This window comes from Mastomys coucha, unplaced genomic scaffold (assembly GCF_008632895.1).
Source record: "Mastomys coucha isolate ucsf_1 unplaced genomic scaffold, UCSF_Mcou_1 pScaffold20, whole genome shotgun sequence".
Taxonomy (NCBI): domain Eukaryota; kingdom Metazoa; phylum Chordata; class Mammalia; order Rodentia; family Muridae; genus Mastomys; species Mastomys coucha.
The window spans coordinates 104,339,527-104,367,238 of NW_022196903.1; the positions used below are offsets into that span (position 1 = coordinate 104,339,527).

At 36.4% G+C, this 27,712-nt stretch overlaps 1 protein-coding gene across 1 annotated transcript in view; it reads left to right on the forward strand.

Annotated features, from left to right (window-relative positions):
* The window catches only part of Grm7 (glutamate metabotropic receptor 7), a 906,484-nt gene that overhangs the window by 526,670 nt on the left and 352,102 nt on the right, over nt 1-27,712 (forward strand). The window contains exons 7-8 of the mRNA XM_031382827.1: nt 1,300-1,321; nt 4,849-4,861. Coding sequence (XP_031238687.1) covers nt 1,300-1,321; nt 4,849-4,861 — 35 coding nt within the window. The remainder of the gene's footprint in view (nt 1-1,299; nt 1,322-4,848; nt 4,862-27,712) is intronic.

Sequence of the window (27,712 nt, forward strand, 5' to 3'; positions counted from 1 at the left end):
CCTTTTGGTCTTCCTTCTTCTTGAGTTTTATGGAACATTATTATGTAACCAGTTTACATGGGGAAGTTGACTAGTAATGCACTGCATATAATATATCCTTAAAGTAATATATTGGATCTTCAAGAAAGCACAGTTAAAGATTTTAATGGGAAACCAAATGTTGCAATGGAACCCTTGACCATACTTATATGGATTGGACAATAGAGAATTGTGATGAGACAGTGGTTCGATGATATGAATCAGTGGGCCAATTTTCTAGAACATTGGATCATTGTAATAAGACAGTCACAATAGTGATAGAAATAACACCATTGTCATAGGACTGTGGACTATTATTAAGAGACAGTGAATTATTATGGTGGTATAGTAGAACATTTTGATTGGAGAATGGACTATTGTGATAAAGAATATATCACTGCAATAGAAGAAAGTAACAGTGTACTGCGACAGTGGAGTATTTAGACCACTGTGACATGACATTAGAATACTGCCAAAGAACAGTGAACCTTTGTTAAATTATCACAGAAAATTGTAATGAAACAGTTGGTAATTTTTATATTTATAGGACTTTTGACCATTATGAAACAGTGCATTGTTGACATGTTACAGTGAGTGAGGAGAAATTGTGATTGGAAAGTAAACCATTATGATGTAAAAACAGACCATTGACATATGAAAATGAACTATTATTTTAAAGGGCATAGAGAATTAAACCATTATTTTTTGATAATGGAACATTGTCCAATGGATAATGGTGATTGGACAGAAAACCAATGTGATGGAACATCAAACCATCATGATCATACAGAGGACCATCATGATGGGACAGTTAAAAATTGATGATACTGGATTATTTTGATTGGGCCATTGCTTTTGCACAGTGAATCATTATAATTGGAAAGTGATGAGATAAATCATTGTGAAGAGACAATGGGTCATTGTGATTAGAGAATGAACTACTGAAATGAAAGAGTGGGCCATTATGATAAGATAGTGGATGATTGTGATGACATAATGGTTGATTGTGATGGGAGAGTGTGGACCATTATGATAAGACAGAGAATTAACCTGAAGGAACATTTGAGAACTATGTTGGGACAGATTGTCATTGTGATGGAAGAATCATTGTAATGAGAGAGTTGAACAATATGATTAGACAAAAGAAAAATATCAATGTGATGGAACATTGGAACACTGTGATGCAAAGTGTGAATCTTTGTGTTGTGGCCATTGCTGTTACTTCATAGTGAATACTTGTGAAGAAATTGGACCATTGTTTGTGCCATTGTAATTGGAGAGTAGATCTTCGTTTTGGGGCAGTGTTTATACTCTATGTCATTGTAAAGGAAAAGTAGATAGATATGATGGGACAATGGACAATTGTTGTGGGTGAGTGGACCATTATAGGAATGAAAAGAACAATCAAACACAGTCAAGAGAGAGAAGAACATTGTGATGGTACAGCAAATCATTGCTAAGGGCTTGTGGACCATTGTTATTTGACAGTGGATAATTAGGATAAGGGATAGAGTAATGGAGCATTGTGATAGGACATTATCCTTTGACAGAGCAGTTGACCAGTATGAAAAATGTATTGTGATGGGACAATGAAGTATGGTAATTGGATAGTGAAATGTTGTGTTTACATTTAGGACCAATGTGATCAGATAGCTGACAATGATGGTGGAATAGTGAAGCATTGTGATAGGGGATATAATATTTATGTCTAACTATGACTATCATAATATAACTATTATGAGACAGTAGAGCATTGTGATAGAACAATGGATAATTGTGATGGGATAGTAGAACATAATTTTGGGATAGTGTATCATTGTGAGAAGGACTAGTACAGTCAATCACTGTGGTGAGACACAAAAGGAATGATAGGGTAGTAAATCGTGATTATGGGACAATGGAAATTTGCAGTGGGCAGCAGAGCATTGTTATTGGGTAATGAACATTTTGAAAGGACTGTGATCCATTGTCTTGGAACAGTGTATCTTTGTGATAGGAAAGTGGACAAGGTAAAACTGTGATAATATATTTAAACAAAGTTTAATAATAGAAGAATGGAACATAGTGAAGAGACAACAAAATATTGTGATGGGATAGTAGCTTCATTTTTATGGGATAACAGAATATTATGTTGAAACTGTGAAATGTTATAATAGGGTATAGGATATTAGATTATATTTTTTGGAACTTTGGAGTACTGTAATATAGATTTTATCTTTGTGATGAGATGGTGAATTGTTGTTATGGAAGAGTGAACTATTGTGACAGGACATAGGACACTGGAACATTACTACATAAGATTGAACATTTTGATGGGAGAGTATACTTTGTGATGGGATGGTAGATCATTATGTAGGGACAAGCAATCATTGTGATTGGAGAGTAAATAACTGTGACAGTACACAATAGTGAACAAACAGTGGACTGTGGTGATTAGAGAATGAGCCATTATGATCTGATAAATGGACCATTGTAATTGAAGAGTGGATCATTGTTATTAGACTGTGGACAGTTGTGATAGACAGTGAATCCTTCTAATGAACTGTTGACCATTGTATTGGTATAGCAGATCATTTGAGAGATCATTATAATAAGAATGAACCATTTTTTTTTTTTTTTTTTTTTTTTTGGTATTTTTGAGACAGGGTTTCTCTGTGTAGCCTTGGCTGTCCTGGAACTCACTCTGTAGACCAGGCTGGCCTTGAACTCAGAAATCCGCCTGCCTCTGCCTCCCAAGTGCTGGGATTAAAGGCGTGCGCCACCACCGCCCGGCCTAAGAATGAACCATTTTAATTACATAGAAAATTAGTGTGATACAACAGTGGACCATTGTGATTAGACAGAGAAGCATTATCATGTAACACTGAATCTTTGTGAAGGAATAGTAGACCATTGTGATGGGATATTGGGCTATTGTCATGTGACAGAAAATTGTTGTTGTGGGACAGTAGGCCTTTGTAATGGGACAGTGTACCAGTATGATAAGAAAGAGGATCATTGTTATGGGACTGTGCTCTCACTGTGATAGAACAATGTATCCTAATGTAAAAATAGTTGACCATTGTTTTGGGATGATGGACCATTGCTATTGAAGAGAGGATCATTGTAATGGAAGAATGAACTATTGTAATTAAATTGTGAATTCATATGATGCAACAGTTAACCTTTGAGACAGGAAAAAGGATCTTTCTGTTGAGGCAGTTAACCAATATTATTTAACAGTTGATCACTTTGTAGGACTAGTGGACAATAGTCCACTGTATAAGAGATGATCATTTTTAATTGTTTCTATTTGCATTTTTAGATCCTGGATGGTTTTATTCAATCTCTTCACCTGTTTGGTTATATTTTCCTATAATTCTTTAAGGGATTTTTGTGTATCCTCTTTAAGGACTTCTACCTGTTTACCCAAGTTCTGTATTTCTTTAATGGAGTTCTTATGTTCTTCTTAAAGTCCTCTATCATCACACGAGATGTGATTTTAAATCTAAAACTTGCTTTTCTAGTGTGATGGGTTATCCAGGACCTGTTGTAGTGGGAGAACTGGGTGCTGGTGATGCTAATTAGCCATATGTAGCAGAAGATGGCCTTGTTGAGCATCAATAGGAGATGGGGCCCTTGTTCCTGTGAAGGCTCAATGTACCAGTATAGGGGTATACCAGGTCAGGGAGGTGGGAGTGGGTGGGAGAGAACACCTTCATAGAAACAGGGGGTCGGGGAATGAGATAAGGGGTTTCTGCAGGAAATCAGGAAAGGTCATAACATTTGAAACGTAAATAAGCCGGGGCAGTGGTGGTGTACACTTTTAATCCCAGCACTTGGGAGGCAGAGGCAGGCAGATTTCTGAGTTTGAGCCAGCCTGGTCTGCAGAGTGAGTTCCAGGACAGCCAAGGCTACACTGAGAAACTCTGTCTCGAAAAAAACAAAATAAATAAATAAATAAATAAATAAATAAATAAATAAATAAAACAAAAATCCAATAAAAGAAAAAAGAGAGAGATGGCCCTTTTGAAATGAGAGTGAAGCATTTTGAAAGAGAATAGAAAAATTGGCCACATTTAAGCTGTGATTGAACAACTAATCGTTATTAAGGATCTGTGGATCATTGTGGTTGAACAGTGGACCATTGTTATAAGGGAAAAGATAATGTCCAATTATTGTGGGGTAATGGAAAATTTTAATGGGATACTCAATTATTGTGATAGGAAAGTGAATCATCATCATGATAGAGCAGTGAACCATACAATAAAGAGTAGAACAATGGGTCACAGTTAAAAGACCATGGACAATTGTGATAGGGATAGAAGAGTGAACAATTGTGATGGGTGTGTGGCCCATTGTGATAAGACAGTGCTCCATTGAAATACTACAGTGAAACAGTTTGATAGTACAGTGAATCATTGTGATTGAACTGTGGACTAAATAATAGACTGGATCATTGTATTGAGACAGTAGATCACTCTGAGCAATGAATCATTGTGAAGGAAAAGTGAACCATTATGATGGAGAGTGGGTCAAAGTTATAGTATGTACCACCTAGTGGGATGGTGATTAATTTGAGAGAGAATAAGACAGTTGACCACTGCAATGTGAAAAATCAAGGTGGGAACATTAATCTTTGTTATATGAAACTGAAATATTGAGATATGACAGTTGGTCATTGTTAGGGATAGTACATTAGAAAATGACAATAAAACAGTGGATCTTTAAGATGGAACAGTGAACCATTGTGATGGGAAATGTAATCATTCAGGTAGGACAATGGTCTATTGTTAAATAGGGAGTAGTAAAGTGGTCAATTGTGATGGTACAATGGACTGTTGTAGTTAGAAAGTGAATCCTTGTGATGGGTCATTGAATTATTGTGATGAAACAGAGGAATATAGTGACGAAACAGTGATTCATTGTTATAGGACAATGAAATGTTTTGATGGTGCACTGGACTATTGTAATTGGACAGTGAACATTGTGATGGGACTGTGAGCCGTTGTTTTGGGACAGTGTATCATTGTAATCATAAGTTAGAGCCTTGGATGAGATAGTGGACATGTGTGATGGTACACTGTGCTTAGATAGATGGAATGAGAATAGTGGACTATTATGAAGGGACAGGGAATTATTATGATAGAACAGTAGTATATTGTGAGAAGATAGTGGAGAACTTTGTTGAAACAGTAGATCATTGTGATGGGGATAGGACATTAGAACATTATTAGTGGACTTTGGTATATTGTGATGGTACATTTGACCTTGTAATAGGGTAGTGAATTATTGCAATGGGACAGTGGACTACTGTAGTAAAGGATAAGATATAGGGCCATTATTATGAAATGTTGGAGCATCATGTTGAGTGAATCATTTTTTTGTGGGAGAGTTAATAATTGTGCATGCACAGTGAACTATTGTCATGGGACTGAAACCTTTTGATGGAAACATTAACCATTTTGATGAAAGGAATAAACCATTGTGGTAGCACAATGGATCTTTTTGATGGAAATGTGTGTCACTATGCTAAGACAGTGAACCACTCTCATGTCACAGTGGACCACAGTGATGGGACTATGGGCTATTGTGGAAAGTATATGACAATTAACCACTATGATATAACAGCAGAATATTGTAATACGATAGTCAATCATTGTTATTGGACATTCACTCATTTTGATGGGAAAGTAGACCACTGTTATTGGATACTATACTACTTTCATAAGTGATATGATATTGAAACATCATCAATAGACAAGTGACTATTGTGTCAGGAATGGACCATTGGGATGAGAGTGAATAAACGTGAAAGTGAATAGAACAATGGTCTACTGTGATGTGACATAAATCATGGTTATGGGACAGTTGACATTTGTGTTGGGAGAGTTGACTATTTTATGCAGTGGACTACTGTGATATAAAACAAAATAGAACATTGTGATGACACAGTGATGAACACTTTGATGTAATCCTATAGTATTCTAAGAGTATAGTCAAGCACTCCAAGAATAGATATTATTTTGTGATGGTACAGAGCATTATTTTAATGTGATATTTGATTGTTATGATAGGAAAGATAATTTATCATTGTAATATTATTGTGGAAGACTATGTTTAGACAGAGGGAATCATCCTGAGAGAGTGGAACATTTTATTGGGATAATAAATTCTCATAATATGAGAATAGATCATTGTAATTAGGTACAGTGGAACATTCAGGGAGTAGTTTGACATTGCAATGGGACTGTGACAACTTATGATGGAACAATAGAACATTTGATTGTATTTTTGGCCTTTACAGTGAGACAGAGTATCATTGTGGTGAGACAGTGGGCCATTGTGATTGGCAAATGTGCCATTGTTATATGAGATATAATCACAGTGATTGTGCTATTGCCCACTTAGATGAGACAGTGCAATATTGTCATGAAACCCTGGAACAGGGTCATTTTGATGGGAGATAAAACATTGTAATGCAATTGTAGAACCTTGTCGTGATAATCTAAAGTATTAAAATTTGAGAGCCAATCACAGCAAAGGCACAGTGGTTTATTATTATATAATATAGGTGCATTACAATATAGAATGGAGCTACTGTGACAGTTCAGTGGGATACTGTAAGTGGATGTTGGATCATTGTGCTGGCTCAGTGGAGTATTGTGATGAGACAGTGCATTATTATGATGGAACAGAAATACAATGTATTAGAGCAACATTACATAGTGATGACATAGTGGAGCATTGCTAAATGACAGTAGGGCATTGTGACCTGTTATATCATGGTAATGAAAATATTAACTTTTATAATATGGAAATTGAAGGTCTTCCTTTCTTTAGTTTCTTCAGTTTCTCTTGTGAGTATGTTAGTTTTCATTATAGAAGTCTTTCTTTTTTGGTTATGTTCAAATTATTTTTCAGCAACTGTGTTAGAGATTGATTCCTGAATTGTTTTTTATTGGTATATATAATAACCTGTAGCTTTTGAACTTTGATTTGGTATTCTACCACTATGCTAAAAGCATTCATTAGTTCCAAAAGTTTTCTGGTAAAGTCTTCAGATTTTTTATGTAGAGATTTGTACTATCCATAAATTCTAATACCTTGACATCTTCTATCACTATTTGAATTCTTTTACTCATTCCTTCTGTTTCATTACTCTATGACTAAAAGTACTTGGTTAAACAAAAGTGGTAAATGTTGTCACCATTTTGTTCCTGATTTCTGTAGAAATACTTTCAGCATTAAGATATTTAGTATAATGCTGACTACAGAAATGTTAGATATGGTCTTTGTGTTCAGCTGTTACTTTGATTCTTAGTTTTTTTTCAGGACTTTTATCATGAAAGAATGATACACTTTATCAAAACACTATTTCAGCATCTTTGGAGATCATGTGATCTCGATCCTTATGTCCACTTATATATGATGCATTACACTTATCAATTTGTGTATGATGAACTACCCCTGCATCTATGGAACGAAACCAAGTTGATCTTGGTTAATGTTTTATATATATATATATATATATATATATATATATATATATATATATATATATATATATGCTTCTATGTTTATTAGAGTTTTACTGAGAAATTTTTGCATCTATAGCCGTCAAAAAGGTTGACCTATTGTTTCCTATCTTTACTGGTATTTTATCTGGTTTTGGCATTAGCTAATGCTAGACTTTTAACATGAATTTGGTAGCATTCCTTCATTTCCTGTTGTTTGGAACAATTTGAAATGCATTGGTGTTAATCCCTCAGAGTTCTGATAAAATTTATAGCCCATGTGAATTCTTTTACCTGGGAGGTGCTCATAAAATTACTATTTCAAACTTAGTGATTGATAAAGAATACCATAAACTGTTTATTGTTTTTCTTGCTCTATTTTTGGTAAGTTAGAAAATTTCTAGAAATTCCTCATTTTTTTCTTTTTTTTAAAAAAAATATTTTTATTGGTTATTTTATTTATTTACATTTCAAATGTTGTCCCCTTCCTAATCTCCCCTCCTCAAACACCCTCCCTTCCCCCTCCCCTTTGCCTCTAAAAGGGTGCTTGACCACCCACACACCCACTCCCGCCTCACCACTCTAGCCTCCCTGTATGCTGGTGAGTCAAGATTCCACAGAAACAAGGAACTCTTCTCCCATTGATGCCAGCTAAGGCAATCTTCTGCTATTTATGCAGCTAGAGCTGTTATTCTACTTAAGATTTTCTGATATAGTAGTATATATGTTTTTAATATTTATTGTTAAAATTTTCTGAATTACTTTAGTATCTGGTCATTTGGAACCCATTTCATTTCTACATTTGTTAGTGTTTTGTTTGTTTTGGTTTGGTTTGTTTTGGTTTGGTTTTCCAAGACAGGGTTTCTCTGTAGCCTCAGCTGTCCTGGAACTCACTCTGTAGACCAGGCTGGCCTTGAACTCAGAAATCTGCCTGCCTCTGCCTCCCAAGTGCTGGGATTAAAGGCATGTGCCACCATTGCCTTGTTATTAATTTTGTTAATTTCTTGATTTTATTCATCTTGTTTACTTTTTCAAGTAGCAAACTCTATGTTTCATTGTTCCTTTATATTTTTTTCAGTTCTATTTTGTAAATTATTGCCCCGACCCTATTTTTCTTCCAGTATATTGTTGAAATTTTGCCTTAGTTTTCCATACTCTAAGGAGTATTACTAAGCTATTTATTTGAGATTTCTTCATGCAGGAACTTAAAGTTATTCTCTTCCATTTTAGGATCTATAAGCTTTGATATATTATGTTTTCATTATTATTTAATTCTATGATTTTTAAAAGATTTATTTATTTATTTAATGTATTTGAGAATACTGTAGCTGTCTTAAGACATACCAGAAGAGTGCATCATATCCCATTATTGATGGTTTTGAGCTACCATGTAGTTTCTGGGAATTGAACCCAGGACCTCTGGAAGAGGAGTCAATGTTCTGAGCCACTGAGCCATCTCTCTAGCCCAATTCTAGGAATTTTTAAGTACTCTTTTTAATGTTGTCAATGATCTATTTTTTACTTAGTAATGTGTTTCTCAATGACTGTGTATTTATTTTCTTGTGTTCTCTTATTCCACTGTGACTAAATATACTACAAAGGATTGTTTCAGATTTCCTACATTTGCAAAAAAGAAAAAATGTGTTCTAATGAGCAATCTATTTTAGAGCAAACAGGCTGCTGTGAAAAATAACATGCATGCAGAATTTGTGTCTCACAGTTTTTGGGTGAAGTGTTCTATAGAGGCCTTAGTTAATGTCCATTTGGTATACATTGTTATTTATTCAAGATGTTTCTCTGTTGATATTCTAACTGGGATGAACTGCTTTTGTCACAGTAAGATAGTGACATAATGGCCTATCCCAACTAGGGCTTGTATTTCTGTGATAAAACAACATGACCAAATGCAACTTAGAGAGAGATGTGGAACAAAGAGTAGGAACTCAAGGTAGGAACTTGGAGGCAGGATATTTAATAGAGACCCTGGGGAAATCTTGCTTATTGACTTGCTCCTCCTGGCTCATTCAGTTTGATTCCTTTCAGTAACTAAGACCATACCTATTCAGGGGTGATATCACCCACAATGAGTTGTGCACACCTACATGAATAGATACTACTACTAGATAATAAAATGCGCCATAGACTTGCATACAGGCCAATCTTGTAGACACATTTAGTGAATTCATATTTTTTTCTCCTAACATGTGTCAAGCTGACATAAAACTAGCCAGCACATCTATTACTACTATATTCAAATTAAACAGTGCTTAATATCATGTAGTAGTATGTTCATCATGAAATTGAGTACACTTGTATCCAATATGTATATGTTTAGAACTGTAAGGTGTTCTTGACATTGCAAAATATACTGCTCTTTCAAAGCATTTTAAATAAGTTCCTAGCACTCACATCAGGAAGATCACCACTCCCTGTAACTCTAGCTCAGAGAGATCTGATAACTTTTGCCTCCACGAACACAATAATAATACACACACAAACGCACACACACACACCTATACATATATAAATAAAACTAAAGTAAAATACATTTTAAATTTATTAAATATGTAAATAACACAGAATCCATTAAATTTCTTTAAGGTTTATTATAAACTAATATTTTACTTTTGGAAATGTATAAGTGTGCTCTAGCCTGGTTTTTATTTTTCTTGTAGTGTTTTAATTTCTGAGTATAAAAATAAATATTTTCAATTAATTAGGAAATTAAAAATAGCTTTTATATTAATATATTTTGTTTTAAAATGTATGAGAGTTTTTGTCTTCACGTAGGTATGTGTGCTATGTATATTCCAATTACCATAAGAGTCAAAAGTGTAGATTGGATATCCAGGAACTGGAGCTTCTAATGGGGTAAACTGTCATGTGCTATTTAGAATCTGGGTCTGGATCATGTGCAAGGGCAGCACGTGCTCTTAACCGCTGAGCCATCTCACCATTTCCCAAATTAAGAAATCTTTAATTATTTTCCTATTGATCATCACTAGTAATTGTTGATATGATATGTCCCTAGACCCATCTCTCTTATCCACATGCCCCAGAAGCCTGAATGCTATGTTTAAATCACAAGAAATTAAAAAATTGAAAATACCTCCAGAAAGATCCCATTCCTGAGAGGAGAACTAAAACTGTCTATTAAGCGTAGGCAGGGATGATACCTCTTTTCCTCTGACTTCATGAACTCCTCCCTACATAGGATAAGCCATGTATATCAGCATTAGTAGTAGCACCTCTGTATAGTTTAGTGTTGTAGAAACTAAAACCGGAGCTCTTCTTTCCTCTTCTATCCTTTAGTTGACTGATTGTAGACCTGAAACAAACATAGAGACTATTGTAAAATTAATATATTCAGAGTATCTGAAATTCAGCAGTAGATGAATTATGCTGAAAGTTTCCAAGTCTTTAATGTACTAACAGAATCTTGGTATAATGAGGTGTACATGTTGATAACATGACCAAATATGGGTATCACTCTATCCACCCTACCTCCACCCAAAAGGATTAAGTATTCAGAGAGTATCTACTTTAGATTACTTGCTGAACTATACATTCTAAATCTGCAAAGGTGGAAATCAGTAAGGAATGAGTATTTTTAAACTTAGGCTGATGGATTTCAATAAAAAGTGAAATTATGACAGGGCAGCCATCCCCCATTTCTCCCCACTCTTGTGCATGAAGTCTCTGGAAGATTAGATACATCCTCTCCCACAGAGACCAGACTTGCTACATATGTATCAGAGGCCCCAAACCACCCTGTGTATGGTCTTTGGTTGGTGCCTCAGTCTCTGGGAGCTCCTATGGGTTTAGGTTAGTACCCATCTTCTTGAGGTTCTTCAATACTTCTCCTAATTCTTCCACAGGCAGCCTCAACTTCTGACCTATGTTGGTCTGTGGGTAGAATTTCGCAGAGGGATGCTATACTAGGCTCTTGTCTGCAAGCACAACATACCATCATTAATAGTGTAAGGATAGGTGACTGTACATGGGAGGAGTCTCAAAATTGGGCGGTCACTGGTTGGCCATTCCTTCAGTCTCTATTCTATCCTTATCCCTGTATTTCTTTTAGGCAGGAGCAATTTTCAGTCAAAAGTTTTGTAGGTGGGTTGGTATCTCCATCCTTCCATTGAGGGTCCTGAGTACATACTGGAGGTGGTCTCTTTAGGTTACATATTACAACTGTTGGGAATTTCTGGTAAGTTCCTCTGCATTCACTCCTGGGAGCTTCCCTATATCCTAGATCTCTGGGATTGCATATTTCCATTCATTTTACTGGCCCTCTGGGACGCTCTTCAGCATCTCCTCATGCCTGATCCTGTCCACCTATTCCCCTAGTCATCCCATTACTTACCAAAGTCCCTCTGCCTCTCAAAACTTTTTTGTTCCATCTTCTAAGTGGGATTCAAACATACTCCCTTCAGCCTTCCTTCATGATTAACTCCTTTGGGTTTGTGGGGAATATCATGGGTATTCTAAAAAAGTAGGAGCAGGCTGCCCTCTCAAAGGCAAAGGGATGGAGGATGGGGAGAAACTCTGCAAGTGGAGACTGGAAGGGGGCAACATCTAGAATATAAATAAATAAATAAATAAATAAATAAATAAATAAATAAATAAATTTTAAAAAGTGGAATTCTAATACTGTACAGCACAGTGGAGTAGAAGCTTCTGCAAACTGACCCTAGTTCTGATTGTCCTGCAGTGGACATCTGCAACATGCCATTCAGAGACCAACCATGCTTATAGCATCTGATCTAGAAGAGCCAAGAGAGAAAGAAAGAAACAAACAAACAAAGAAACAGAGGAAGAAACAAAGAAAGAAATAAAAAAGGATGCAGTTAAAAAAGAGTAAGGGAGGGAAGGAGAGAGGGAAAGAGGAACAATGTGTCCTTCCATGTATCTCAAATTTTGGCACCAGATTTGGACACATGAATTCATAACTACAGTGGTAAAGAAATGTTTACAGCACAAGGACATAATAATAAGGTGAAGGTGATCAACAGTAATAGTTACTAAATCCTTTAGAGTTTGGTATATGCAGCCATTATAGTAAGTACTTTTAACCTCTATAACATTGCTTAATTTTCATATGGTTTAGTGACAATTGTTCAGGTACTGAATGTTATAGAGAGAACAGAGGATCTGTTGTGCTGCCCTACTCATCATTTTGTTGCAGTGAACAAACATCTGAACAGCAACAAATTCAGGAGAAAAATATTTATGTTACTTCATGTTTTGCTGTATCATGATGGTACACACCTAGTATAGCATTTCACTGCATGGCTTCAGGAATCTTTTTTTTTTTTTTTTTTGAAATTTTGGGAACAGATATTTATTTATTTATTTATTTTATCATAAATTTTTATTAGATATGTTTATTTACATGTCTAATAATATCTCTTTCCCCAGTTTTCCCTCCAAAAAAGAAAAAAAAAGAAAAAGGAAAATAAAAAAAATGCTGTTCCCTCCCCCTGCTCTCCAACTCACCCTCCCCTGTTTCCTGGCCCTGGCATTCCCCTACACTGGGGCATAGAACTTTCATAGGACCAAAGGCCTCTCCTTCTATTGATGACCAACTAGGCCATCCTCTGCTATACATATGCTGCTGGAGCAATTAGTCCCACCACATGTACTCTTTGTTTGGTGGTTTAGTCCCTGGGAGCTATGAGGGTACTTGTTAGTTCATATTGCTGTTTGTCCTAAGGGAGCTGCAAACCCTTCAGCTCCTTGGGTCCTTTCTCTAGCTCCTTCATTGGGGCCCTGTGTTCAGTCCAATGGATGGCTTCTGTATTAGTTGGGCACTGTCAGAGCCACTCAGGAGATAGCTATATCAGGCTCCTGTCAGCCAGCACTTGCTGGCATCCACAATAGTGTCTGGATTTGATGATTGAATATGGAAGGATTCCCAGGTGGAGCAGTCTCTGCTTTACACTTTGTCTCTGCAACTCCTTCCATGGGTATTTTGTTCCCCCTTCTAAGAAGGAATGAAGTATCCACATGTTGCTTTTCCTTCTTCTTGAGTTTCTTGTGGTTTGTGGATTGTATTTTGGGTATTCCAAGCTTCTAGGTTGTAGGATGCCGTCCCGCAGCTCCTACTTGCGTGGGGTTCCACGAACCGAGGATTTGGAAACCTGTAATGGGTGATAGAGAAAAGAGACAGACGCCAGGAGAATTGGTCTCATCAAGGCGCAACTTTACTTAGTGAACACGGAATATATATATACTTAGATAAGCACAGGCATGCATTTTACATTCAGGTGAGAACAGACATTCGGCAGGATCAAAGCTAAAACTCTAACACAAAGGATTCCAGGACGGGATAGAGAGATCAAAGGTTCACGGCTTCCTAGGGACCTGGTATCTGGTCCTTGAATCATTTACATAGGCTCCAAACCCCCAGCGAGCTAAGTCTCTGGTTTCGGTTTGAGTTCTTCCAAGAACACAGCAGGGCCACCACACTAGGTTAATATCCACTTATCAGAGAGTGCATACCATGTGTGTTCTTTTGTGATTGGGCTACCTCACTCAGGATGATATTCTCCAGATCCATCCATTTCCCTCAGAATTTCATAAATTTATTGTTTTTAATAGCTGAGTAGTACTCCATTGTGTAGATATATCACACTTTGTGTATCCACTCCTCTGTTGAGGGACATCTGGGTTGTTTCCAGTTTCTGGTTATTATAAATAAGGCTGCTGTGAACATGGTGGAGAAAACTGTTGACATTCCAATGGAACCAGGATCCTTAGGACCATAGTAGGCTTCTTTATGCATGATGTTCACATACATACAGTCAATACCTACATACATGATATAAAATGGTATTTAAAATCTTATCATTAGCAATGAAGAACAATTAGAGAATACTTCATCTTTGCACTAACATTTTCTTGGGAAAAATAAAGTCTGACCTAATTGAGTACTAAGCTAACATAATTCAAATTAGCACATGGGATGAAAGTGCATTAGAATAATAGCATATTTGAAGTCTGTCTGAAATTTAGAATTGTGACCCAGCCTTTGTAGGACTCCACAGGCACACAAGGCATCTATTACCTTTTATGGACACTCTGAATCAAATTCACAGCAGTTCAAAGGAAAGCCGTTACTATCAGCTTAATACCTTAATTATTTGTGCCAGTTTACCTTGCATGTCAATGATACCCAGTTTTCTAAATCCTGTTTGCTTTGCTCCTCTATCAGAAGCATAAGTGGTCATTAACTTTTCAAAGCTGTCAACATCAGCCTAAGTTTACTGGTGATAATATCCCAAGTGATTTGTGTCTCAGCCAATTTTCTGTCTTTTTTCTGCACACATGGGTGTGTAAAGAAATCAGATAATATGTATGTGTCCTCTGATACTTCATTCTCTGCATGGCGCCTGTTCCATAGAGCTTCCCTGTCAGGCTTCAGGGATAATCCCCAATTTCCATTAAATAACATTAATAAACAGAACACCAAGGACTCAGAACACTGTAAGGAAATCCACAGTACTTTTCTCTATACCACATGTTTTGTCCTTGATTTAAGGTGGAAGCTAAATATTTAAATTTTTAGAGTGTGATGTGCATCTCTAAATGGGTTTGTTAAAAGTAGTAGGGGATAAAGAGAAAGAAAATGAAAGTGCGGCTGATCCTTGTTGTTCCTGGGTCATTATTTTTGGAATATGGCAAATGTCTCTGAGATACACAATACTGATGCTGTTGGAAGTGGTGGTACACATTCCTAATCCCAACATTCAAAACAAGGAAGTAGGAGAACGGACACGATTTTGAGGCCAACATGGGATACAGAGTTCTAGGCTAGCCACAACTACATAATGAGATACTATCAAACATAGTAAGTTAGTTAGTATATAAATATAAAATATTTGATATTATTGAACAGTCTTTGAAATGACAATCAGTGATTCGCCTCTGTCCTGTGGACTAAGGTTACAGACAGGCATATATGGTAACAGGACACTTGATGAGGGAGAAACTGCATTTTTTACATGTGGTTTTATATTGCTTAATGTAAATTGAAGTCACCAGAAGTGACTAAAGGCTTTTATGTCGAAGTAGCACAGTGAGTAGGGAAGAACATTCATCTCAATGTCATGTTGTTTGAGAGAAGCAGCATGGCGTGACAAGACTCCAGCATCTTACATTGTTAGCTCTCTAAACTAAGGCCTTTTACATGGTTAGCTCTCTAAACTAAGGCCTTTTACATGGTTAGCTCTCTAAACTAAGGCCTTTTACATGGTTAGCTCTCTAAACTAAGGCCTGTTACATGGTTAGCTCTCTAAACTAAGGCCTGTTACATGGTTAGCTCTCTAAACTAAGGCCTGTTACATGGTTAGCTCTCTAAACTAAGGCCTGTTACATGGTTAGCTCTCTAAACTAAGGCCTTTTACACGATGCTTTGTCCGCTTCCTTGTTTTGCTGTTGTTTGTTTGTTTGTCTGTTTTCTTTTTCTCTTCCTTTTACATGAGGTGTTCTGAACCTCAGAACAGTCTAGGTGAACTTAATTCCTTTTGTATGACATTAATAACATGAGTAGAACTGTTTTCTTGATGTTCAACATATTTGAACAGTTAGAGTATACTTTTACATATTATGTTATATAAGCTTACATGTATATGAGCATATATATATATATATATATATATATATATATATATATATATATACAAATTCCAAGCTCAGACATTATTACCTATGGATGTCTTTTCAGTTTGTTTCCTGGTCTTCTATACTGAGTGTCCACATACAATATGTATATACATACACATACATACACACACACACACACACACACACACACATACACACACACACACACACTGATATTTGATAAACAACATGTGGAGTGATAGAATAATTAACACCACATTGTGTCCTTGTTGAGATTACAAGAAAGTGGCCCCTGATGTCGTAATCCCTGCAATGCTTCCATGGCAGGATACCCTCTGCAAGAATGGAGGTAGTTCTTTCCATGAAAGACTCAGTTCAGTCCTTCAAGCTGAAAACTAAAGATTCCAAATATAAGTACTTACATAACCTAAAGTTATATAAGAAGATTTAAAAACTCTCAGTACCAGTTGTACTAATAGAATTGAGTGTGTCCCTTTGAAACTGTCAAAGTCATGAATGTTGCCACTTAGATAACTAAGCAGTGCTCATATTTATTTACTGTATATGTCACTAATACCTCCATTTCTCTATGTAGGCTGTACTCATCACTCTCCATGATATATGAATAGACATTAGGTTCAATTGCTAGAATATTTTCACCTCCATCTGTCTCCTTTCCCCATCTCCATGTGGTTAAAATCGCAATTTGAGCTAAAAGCACAGGATTTAAAGGCACAGCCTCAGGGAGACTGGATCAGGAAGTACTCCACAGCCCAGCAGAGCCATTGGACTCTGACGGTTAGGAAAGTAGGGACTAAATTCTTTGGAATTTTTTCATTCATATTTTTGTTGTTTTTGTAGGAGTTTATTTTAAATACTAGGCATAAAGAAGCATCCTACTTAAGCTATGAATGTTTTTGTTTTATATTTTCTTTATTTATAACTGTGCCAAGTATTCTGCTACTTACTGTGTTACTCTGTGGAAAGAAAAACTTGTAAAGTGTTTAATAAATCAGTCCTCCTTACATAATTTAAACCTGTCAAAGTTTTGTAGGATATTAATCAAAATAAATATTGACTCTTAAAAAAAAAGACTTCACAGAAAGTATAGAGAAAGAATTCAGTTTATTCCTAAAACAAGAGCAATTGTAGCATTGGACTTGGCCATCATTTAGCTTCTCTGGAGATGAAAAAGGCAAAAATAGAAAATATGCACTAATCTTTTACTGCAGTTTGTGACTAAAATCTTCTAACATTGAAGTTCGATAACTTAATCTGTGAGTTTACACAAATTACAAAAAGAGAAAGAAAAAGGAAAAAAAAAAGAATTCCATTTAGAGTTGGATTTCAGTCAAACTGAGTTGGATTTCCATCCAATAGAAGAAAAGTCCTAAAGTTCGTTAGTTGTATTAATACTTAATGGTTCATAAGTTCCTCTGTATACAAATTTAGCAACTACCAAGATGAACCTGGTGTTCCTGCACTTCCTGAAAGAAAATTCTCTACCAGTATTCATGCCATGCAATATAATCAGATTTCCAACAAAGGGAACATTGCACATGAATTCTGAATGAATTCTATGAAATATATATGGTTAATATTTAACCAATATTAACTAAACATTAATATAACATATTCACTAATATTGCTAATAATATTGGCAATAATATATTAGCATTCATATCAGATCCTTTGCCTGACCCAGATATAAATGGTTGAATGGCAGAAGAGTTGGTCTCTGAATGCTAGCATTCCTGGGCTTTGAACAACCAGTGCTTAAGAGGTAGATAGCAGTCTTATTTATAATAGCCAGAAACTGGAAAAAACCCAGATGTCCCTCAACAGAGGAATGGATACAGAAAATGTGGTACATCTACACAATGGAGTACTACTCAGCTATTAAAAACAATGAATTTATGAAATTCTTAGGGAAATGGATGGAACTAGAAAATATCATCCTGAGTGAGGTAGCCAAATCACAAAAGAACACACATGGTATGCATTCTCTGATAAGTGGATATTAGCCTAGAAGATCAGAATACACATAGTACAACCCACAAACCACAAGAAACTCGAGAAAAAGGAAGACCAAAGTGTAGATACTTCATTCTTTATTAAAAGGGGGAACAAAATACCCATGGAAGGAGTTGCAGAGACAAACTATGGAGTAGAGACTGAAGAAAAGACAATCCAGAGACTGTTCCACCTGGGAATCTTTCCCATATTCAATCATCAAATCCAGACACTATTGTGGATGCCAGCAAGTGCTGGCTGATAGGAGCCTGGTATATCTGTCTCCTGAGAGGCTCTGCCAGTGCCTGACTAATAAAGAAGTAGAGGCTCACAGTCATCTCATCCATTGGACTGAATGCAGGGTCCTCAATGAAGGAGCTAAAGAAAGGACCCAAGGAGCTGAAGGGTTTGCAGCCCTTTAGGACGAACAACAATATGAGCTAACTAGTACCCTCAGAACTCCCAGGGACTAAACCACCAACAAAAAAGTACATATGGTGGGACTATTTGCTCCAACAGCATATGTAGCAGAGGATTGCCAAGTCAGTCATCAATGTGAGGAGAGGCCCTTGTCCCTGTGAAGGTTCTATGCCCCAGTGTATGGGTATGCCAGGGCCAGGAAGCAGGAGAGAGTGTGTTGATGAGCAGGGGGAGAGGGGAGAGAACAGGTTTTTTTGTTTTTGTTTTTGTTTTTGCTTTTTTTTATTGTTTTTATTTTATTTTTTCTTTATTTTTCAGAGGGGAAAGTGGAAAAGGAGATATCTTATGACATAAATAAAGAAAATATCTAATAAAAAAAAAGAGTTAGATTGGAAGATTCAGTCTCAATCCCTGAGAGTTTATAGTATGTTGCACCAAAATTTAGATGACAGAGAATGACATCTCTGGGTCTTCAGGTTGGATGCACACTTCTGTACTCACCAAAGCCCTAAGTTGTCATCCTGATCTTTCAGTAGCACTGACTAGAAACAGCAGGCGATTCCTACTTGTGTTAGAGCTCTGAACAGGCCCAGAGTCCTGTGACCTTCTGTTCCGTAGTGACAAGCACTGTAACTCTCATGCATCTAAGAAACAATGCCCAGTTTCTCTAGATCTTTAATGCCTTCAAGTTTTCCTTAGTCCCACCTCCCTTTCCTATATTATGTTTCTTTACTCCTACTCTCATTTGCTCTGTATCTTCTGTAGTCCCTGGTCTCATATATCCCCCACCTACTTGCTGAATGAAACTCTTTAGCTCTTGAGTAGCCCTCTGGCTGCTATTGCTAATGTCACCACTATCATTACTGTTCTAAATTACACAAGAGATTAAATGTAGGCAAGAAAAAGACCATTTCACTTAGAATAGTGCTGTAACATCAAGAGAACACAAAGGAGAAAGTCTCCTACGTAACTTGAAAAATAATTGACAAATCTGTTTCTATAGACAAAGAGGTCCTGGCAAGTTATCTGCACTAATCATAGTGACACAGAATATGGCATGCCTTCATGCAAACAAATGACCATGTTTGCACCATTCATTAAACAGTCCTTCATGCAAATGAGGGATATGCTTTCACTAATCACAAGCACTCTAGCCTAGGTAAAAATGGGCACAAGATCATATTGAATTCACCAAGGATGATCTTGCTTACATGGCTGCAGTGACCAAGACAGGGTCATGCCTTTCACTGTGGTAACAGAGGTCCTCTGCCCAGGACACTAGAGTGTCCTCAGAGTGAATGTTAAGTGTCCTCAGCAACCAATCTGTCATTATGACAATATATGAAACGGGTGATGGTTGACAGCTTCTTAATCAAAGTTACAAGGTATATTGGGCAGAGTCTGTCAAATGGCCACCTACAGGCAATTTTATAATTTCAAGCATCATTTCCAGGGTGTTTATGGTGAAGACTTAGTGGCAGCTCAATATAAAACTGACAATCCTTATCACACTTGTACAAGATTAATAAAGTTTAGTGACACTTGATAGTATTTAGTTCCTGTGATGATATACCAGGAAGCACTTAAATAACTAAGATCTGTTCAATATCTGCAAATTTTATGTTTAATGAAAATGTACACATGCACAAAAGTAGTGGTAATAGTCAGTTCCTGTATAGACAATACATACTGTCAACAACTGTCCAATATAACTGACATTTTTATCTTAAAGCTCAATAATTCAATAATGGCTCATGTGTCACACAGTCTCTCCCCCAGTGTGACTGAGTGTATCTCTAAGAAAAAGAAGAATCTTATACCTGTTTGCAGTGCTGTTAAAGTATCTGACAAAGATACTATTGGGTCCATTATCAAACTTTTCTGGTTGCTAAAAATCAAATCAAATAAAAATGAACACAAGTTTGAAATCTTAGTTTTAAAGAACTATATTGAGCTGATTTTGATATCACAAGCTGGTATCTTCTGGTCATTTTAAATTCACCAGCACTGGAGTTAAGAGAAATTTTTCAGCAGTTAAAATAATGCTCTGGGCTTGTAGAAGGCTAGAGTTTGTTTGCCAGAATCCATATTTAACAGCTCACAACTGCTTGGTTTTTATTTTGTTGTTTGTTTGGTTTTTTTTAAGATTTATTTATTTATTTTATGTATGTGTGTACTCTGTCACTCTCTTCATACACACCAGAAGAGGGCATCAGATCCCATTACAGATGGTTGTGAGCCACCATGTGGTTGCTGGGAATTGAACTCAGGATCTCTGAAGAGCCTTGGGCACTCACAGAGTGAGTGCCCAAGAAGGAAGGAAGAATAGCTGTCAGATGCTGGAGCTAGAGGTAAAGGCAGCTTAAGCTATATAACTGCTAGACCATCTTGCTAGCCTCCAAAACAATTCTTTTAAAGTTTCTAAATAGTATAGGAATGCAACTTACATACGGCATAAAATAGTCTTTATAAAACTCAATTCAATATTTAAGGCCCCTTTCTAGAAAATCTAAAACTGAATATCTTAAACCTGAAAAACTGATAAGAATACCTCTTTTTTCTTCCTAAACATTCTTTGGTAAAACTTTTCTGTAGTTTCTTATACATCACAAAACAGTGTGAGCATTTTTATGCATATTTACATATATTTTAAGTATGAAGACCAATTTTTAATACAAGTCTGAATCGTGCAAGTATGTTAATTTACAAGCAGTGGTGGGGTATACTGTTAGTGGAGATTTGTTTTGAAAGCAAACACATTTAGGGGACATTTTCTAATTGTTCTTTTTGTATCTAGGACTATGAAGTTGTCCTGAATCTTTATTGGTCAATAGAAATTCAAATGGCCATTTTCTTGGTTGTGTTTTCTTTCGTTGTATTGGGAACATGATATACAGAGAATAAGATTCCCTTTCTTGCTTGCTTTCCTCCTATGTGAATCCTCAGATCCTGCTGCTTTCTTTCCTATGTTCCAGAACCTCTTAATCTCCAAACTTCCCTGTCCTTTTTATTTTCCATTAACAAATTATGCTGCATAAAGATGGATTGTTTCTATTAGTTTTTATTTTGCCTCTAGCTCTAATTGATAAGCAAATCTAACAGAGTCCACTTCACCAGAATGACCTCATAGTGAAGAAAACTGGAGTGGTTTAAAATGGAGGGAGTCTGTATTTGTGCAGTGATAAATACTTTTACCATTTCAGAAGTAAAGAATTGTTCAGAGAATTCTAGAATGTTCCCCCCATGAATACAAGAAATGATTTGAATGACCTAGTTCAGACATGGTCTTCAGCAGCTTTAGCATACTATTGGAATATTTGTGTTGTTAATGCTAGAAGTTTCATCCAGAAGAAAGAGAGAAAAAGTAATTTGTACTCTGCATGTATCATATTGTTCAGAACGTTCTATATTCTAGGAAGGTACTTTTTAACAGACATCAACTAATGATGACATACTGTGTTTCATACTATCGTTGAATGGCTACCTCAGAGAGGTCCTGTGTGTATTACTGTTCTCTGCACTTTTTGTCTGGCTTCAGAAAGTATACCTATTGACTAAATAAATACTGCTTTGTAAGTTGATGAATCATTAAGTTTCAAAATATCATGTCAAGATGAATTTTATGGTGAATGGCCCAAGCCCAGAAATCCTATCAAAGTGGAGGAATGTAATCTTGCTCTATCTGTTTGATTTTTGATAAATTAACTTCTACATGGTACCAAAGTTGAATAGACCCACAGGAATCTGTTCAATACAAAGATATAGCTCACAAAGTTTCAGCTAAGTGGTACCTGCTCAATCAGATGAAATTCTGTGTGCATTCTTCTTTCCAAGTATATAACACTAAGGGAAGCAGGTGTTTTTCAATCATAACATCCACATCTCAATGAAAATTTTCTATGAAAAAAGACTGTGTATTAAGTCGCAAGGAAAGGAGAACAAATGGAAATTATAGTAAAAAAGATGTCATGTGATAGAGGAAGTCATATGAAAAAATTGAACTCATTTATCATTTTTCCACACTTAGTTTGGTCCAATGCAAGACTGAGAACCAATTTTATTTTCCCTCACCTAGGTTTCTAAGCCTCATCTATCTACTTCTCTAGCTTCATTCTTTTATTTATGAGACTTCTTTAGTATTCATTTTTTAAATCTTAAATGTATTATTTTTCAACTTTTGTTTTGTAATTTTGATTTGTTTGTAAATCTGGGCATTTCTTTTCAAAAATCCATGTTATTTTTGTATCGTTTATCAATTACTCATTCATTCTTCTATTTATTTGTCAATTTACTCTGTCAAATTTTACTGAAAGATGTCAAAGTTCTACATCAAGTAAAGGAATAGGGCAGGACTGGTGAATGGGAACTCATGAAAGTCTAATTTTAGAGTTTATAACTCATTGAGAAAGGCAATGCTTAATGACATGGTAATCCTAACATGAATATAAATATAGAGATAACATTAGCATGAGAGAGAAAACAATGATAAATCAATTGATTCTCCAGTGAAGTTAATCACATTGATGTATGGGATTGCATGACGTCTTTGAGCTTCCAATGCTTCATCATTAAAGTAAAAGTAGAGACAGACTGTACAGTGTGTCAGTGAATAAAGGCAAGCACCGCCAAGCTTGATGATCCAAGTTTAATACCTCTAACCTGTATAGTAGGAGGGTAAAAAGTGACTCCACAAAGTTGTCTTTGACTTTCATCCACATGGATATTGTGGCATGCACACACATAAAGACTCACAGTGAATAAATGATATTGTTATCCTACCATGAGGATTAAATGCAATACTCAAGAGAAAGTTCTTAGGGAACTGGCTTGAAAATAGTGGAGCTACAATAATTAAAATAATACTGTTGTAATTTTGAATGTCTTACCGACATTAAGACAATAACAGTTGACTCATATTAGAGCTGGGTAGTACATGTGAGGTCATTTATTTCAGGACACAATGGCTTCCTGAAGTGGGATAACTTAACCTCCAAGTAATTCATTTGTGTCGTAGATGCTCATTTTATTCTAGGATTTTGATATATTGATCATGTCGAAATCTTCTGATTTCAAAATTTGTGAGCTGAGAATCATGGCTAGATCCTCTGTGAAGGAAAACCGAAAGGCATTGTTAAGCATCCTCTTAAGAATGTCTCCATAACATCTTGAGTCTTTTTCAAATATCTCATTTTGTCCTCTCTTTGTCCACCTTTCCTTTCTTAGACTCTTCTTTCTCTTATTTGTCCTTTCATAGGTTGAGCCCTTTTGATTTCTGCTCCTTTGAAAACAATGAACCTTTATTATTGGGACTTTAACCTAAACTCATGAAAGCCTAAGGTTTCTTTTGAGTAAAACAAAGATCCCTTTTTATTTTTTAGATATTTTCTTTATTTACATGTAAATTTCTCCATTCCCAGTTTCCCCTCCAAAAAACAAAGAAACAACAAAAACAACAAAAACAAACCCCTGTTGCTTCCCACTTCCCCATGCCTGCCACCCCGCCCTCTCCCACTTTCTGGCCCTGGCATTCCCCTACACTGAGGCACAGAACCTTCACAGGGCCGAGGTCCTCTCCTCCTATTGATGATCGATTTTGCAATCCTCTACCATACACATGCTGCTAGAACAATCAGACCCCTCCATGTGCAGTCTTTGGTTGGTGGTTGAGACCCTGGGAGCTCTGAGGGTACTAGTTAGTTCATATTGTTGTTCGTCTTAAGGGGCTGCAAGCCCCTCAGCTCCATTGGTCCTTTCTCTAACTCCTTCACTGGGGACCCTGTACTCAGTTCGATGGATGGCTGTGAGCCTCTACATCTGTGTTAGTCAGATACTGTCAGAGCCTCTCAGGAGATAGCTATATTTAGGCTGGCTTGCCCTTCCTTCAGTCTCTGCTCCATAGTTAATCTCTGCAACTCCTTCCGTGGGTATTTGGTTCCCCCTTTTAAGAAGGAATGAAATGTCCACCTTTTGGTCTTCCTTCTTCTTGAGTTCCTTGTGGAATGTGGGTTGTTCTATGTTATCAACAGCTGAGCTTTATGTATTTAAAACTAAGTGTAGTGGTGACCAAGGAAAACAGATTGAATGTTCTCTTTGGCCTTAGCTTTGTCTATGCTGATTTTTTTTTAATGTTAAAACATATCATTTACAAGAGATGTGCCCAAAATGTAAGCAAAGAGATAAATGAAAGACAATAAAAGCTAAGTGTATAAACACCTAGGAAGCAGGAGCAAACAATCACAGTGATCTCTGAGACAAAAATGATGACTGGAGAAAAGTGAGGTCAAGGGGTACAGGCTGAGGCCTAATGAAAACAGAAGTCTGAGCCATTATCAAATATAACTTCATAAAGCATGCTTTGGTGGAACTACAAATGTTAGCATACAAGTGTGCTGCTCTACTAGAGGCTCTTGACATACTTTAATTAGCTGAGAAATCAAGTTGTCTAAATAATACATTTAAGAAAAACACTTAGAAGGAGTTAGAGAAAGGACCAATGGAGCTGAGGGGTTTGCAGCCCCTTAGGACGAACAACAATATGAACTAAGTAGCACCCTCAGAGCTCCCAGGGTCTCAACCACCAACCAAGGACTGCACATGGAGGAGTCTGATTGTTCAGGCAGCATGTGTATAGTAGAGGATTGCAAATTCGATCATCAATAGGAGGAGAGGACCTCAGCCCTGTGAAGGTTCTGTGCCCCAGTGTAGGGGAATGCGAGGGCCAGAAAGTGGGAGAGGGCAGGGTGGCAGGCATGGGGAAGTGGGAGGCAACAGGGATTTGTTTTTGTTGTTTTTGTTTGTTTCTTTGTTTTTTGGAGGGGAAACTGGGAATGGAGAAATTTACATGTAAATAAAGAAAATATCTAATAAAAAAACAAAACAAAACAAAAAAAACACTTAGAAGGCTGAAGCCCAAAGCTTGCCTGGGCTACAGAATAGCAGCCTCTCACTAAATAACAAACAAAGAAACAAAAGAACAGAAGTTTGAGTAATATAATTTAAAAACTGTTGAATGTAATTGTTGAATGTATATGTTTAGAATATAGTACCCCCAAATTATAGAATATACACTCATTTCTAGCATTTATTAAATGTTTATGAAAATTAAACCTGTGCTAAGCTATTATCAAGCTTCAACAAATTTTAAAATTGCTACAATAAGGCAATAAAAGAGTTTTAAAAATTTATAACATATTTTATTGTCATTTACTAAAAAAGTAAAGAAAAGAAAATAAATCTTCCTAAAGTGGAAAAAAAAAAAGAATGTCTCCATAATTATCATTTTTGCACTGCACTATTCTTACTCTTTAATGACTCTCTCCCTTATGGCCTACTTACTGCTATAGTTTGGCTCTGCTTTGGAATTACATACTATGTATTCTTAATCTGATAGAAGTTGGCAATTTCTGTGCCAAGTGGATGGTTTTTACCAAGTAACGTTAGTTAGTCTCGCTAAGTTTTCTTTTTCTATATGTCTGTCCTAAACCCAAAAACAAGATAAGCTTGTTTTCTCCCTTCTAACCACTTTGGTTCTTGTACTGGCTGGTTTTGTGTGTCAACTTGACACAGGCTGGAGTTATCACAGAGAAAGGAGGTTCAGTTGGGAAATTGCCTCCATGAGATCCAGTTGTGGGGCATTTTCTCAATTATTGATCAAGGGTGGAATGTCCCTTGTGGGTGGTACTATCTCTGGGCTGATAGTCTTGGGTTCTATAAGAAAGCAGGCTGAGCAAGCCAGGAGAGACAAGCCAGTAAGAAACATCCCTCCATGGCCCCTTCATCAGCTCCTGCTTCCTGACCTGCTTGAATTCAAGTCCTGATTTCCTTTGATGATGAACAGCAGTGTGGAGGTGTAAGCTGAATAAACCCTTTCCTCCCCAAATTGTTTCTTGGTCATGATGTTTGTGCAGGAATAGAAACCCTGCCTAAGACACTTCTTGATGCTTTTTCTTCTCATTTGCTAAGAAAGCTTCCACTGTGGTGAACCAGGCTGTGGTGCCGTGATTATTTGCCCTATTTTGTTAATCTATTCTGGGAATTCTTCTCCAATAATCAGAATCCTATAACAAGTAAGAAAACCCACCTATGACTCATTAAGAAGACTATAAAGTCCAAAAGGCAGAATTTTTTATATTTTGTGCATGAAAATTTGAGTTCCCTCTAACAATGACTAGAAGTTTTAATATACTCAAAGGAATCTTGGTAAATAAAAACAGTAAAATAAAAGTAGAGAGATGAGGAGGTAGCTCACTCATACGGTCTGGGCCTATTATGCATGAACAGTTTATATCCACTGGAGCATATGTATGCATGCGTACATGCACACATGCACACACATACATACACTCAAAAATCTATGAACATGTATACACATAGCCACACAGAAAATGAAAACTAAAATTAAGTATGTTTGGGGGAAGAGAGTGAGAAGCCTAAAGAAACATTACCTGAAATTTGGGTGGGCTTATCTTGTTAGTTCTCTTGAAGAATCACGTTAGGGCTGTGAATCTCAGAAACCAAGCTACATAACACAACCTCATATTCCTCAGAGGTTTTTCAGTGAGTGATTTCAATTTTGCATCATGAGTAGTCTACCTCATCATCCTGGGTGTCCATATTCTTACACTTCACAAGCTCTAATTTAAAGGAAATAAACTTGAGTGGGTGTTTTAGCCACTCCATATGCATAATGGATTTTCAATTGATTTTTTGTGTGCATTTATATATAGTACTGGATATCAGTATGATACATATCTGAGTCAAACTGCTTCTCTCTTCAAACATCAGAATGATACTTTTCTTATGGGAGTGTAGATCCTGAAAGAAAGTGCGTATTTCTCTGTTCATGGTTTTGCATGCAAAATGGTTTAAAAAATTGCACCCAGGTATACTTTAAAAGCTAGATGCTTCTTCAAATTTGATACAAGAGTTACAAATGTCAAGCAAAGCATTCAGTCTCACTTTGTTGTTCTCTTACAAGCCACCTCCCTAGTTAATTGTCTCTGTTTCTTTTGGATATGTAAATACTTTTGAAATATATAAGCTGTTCTGAAAACCATAGTATAGAGTAACAACATGAAATAAACAATACTATTAATAGAGAGGCTGAGATAGGGGAAGCAAGATTTCAAGACCCTTAT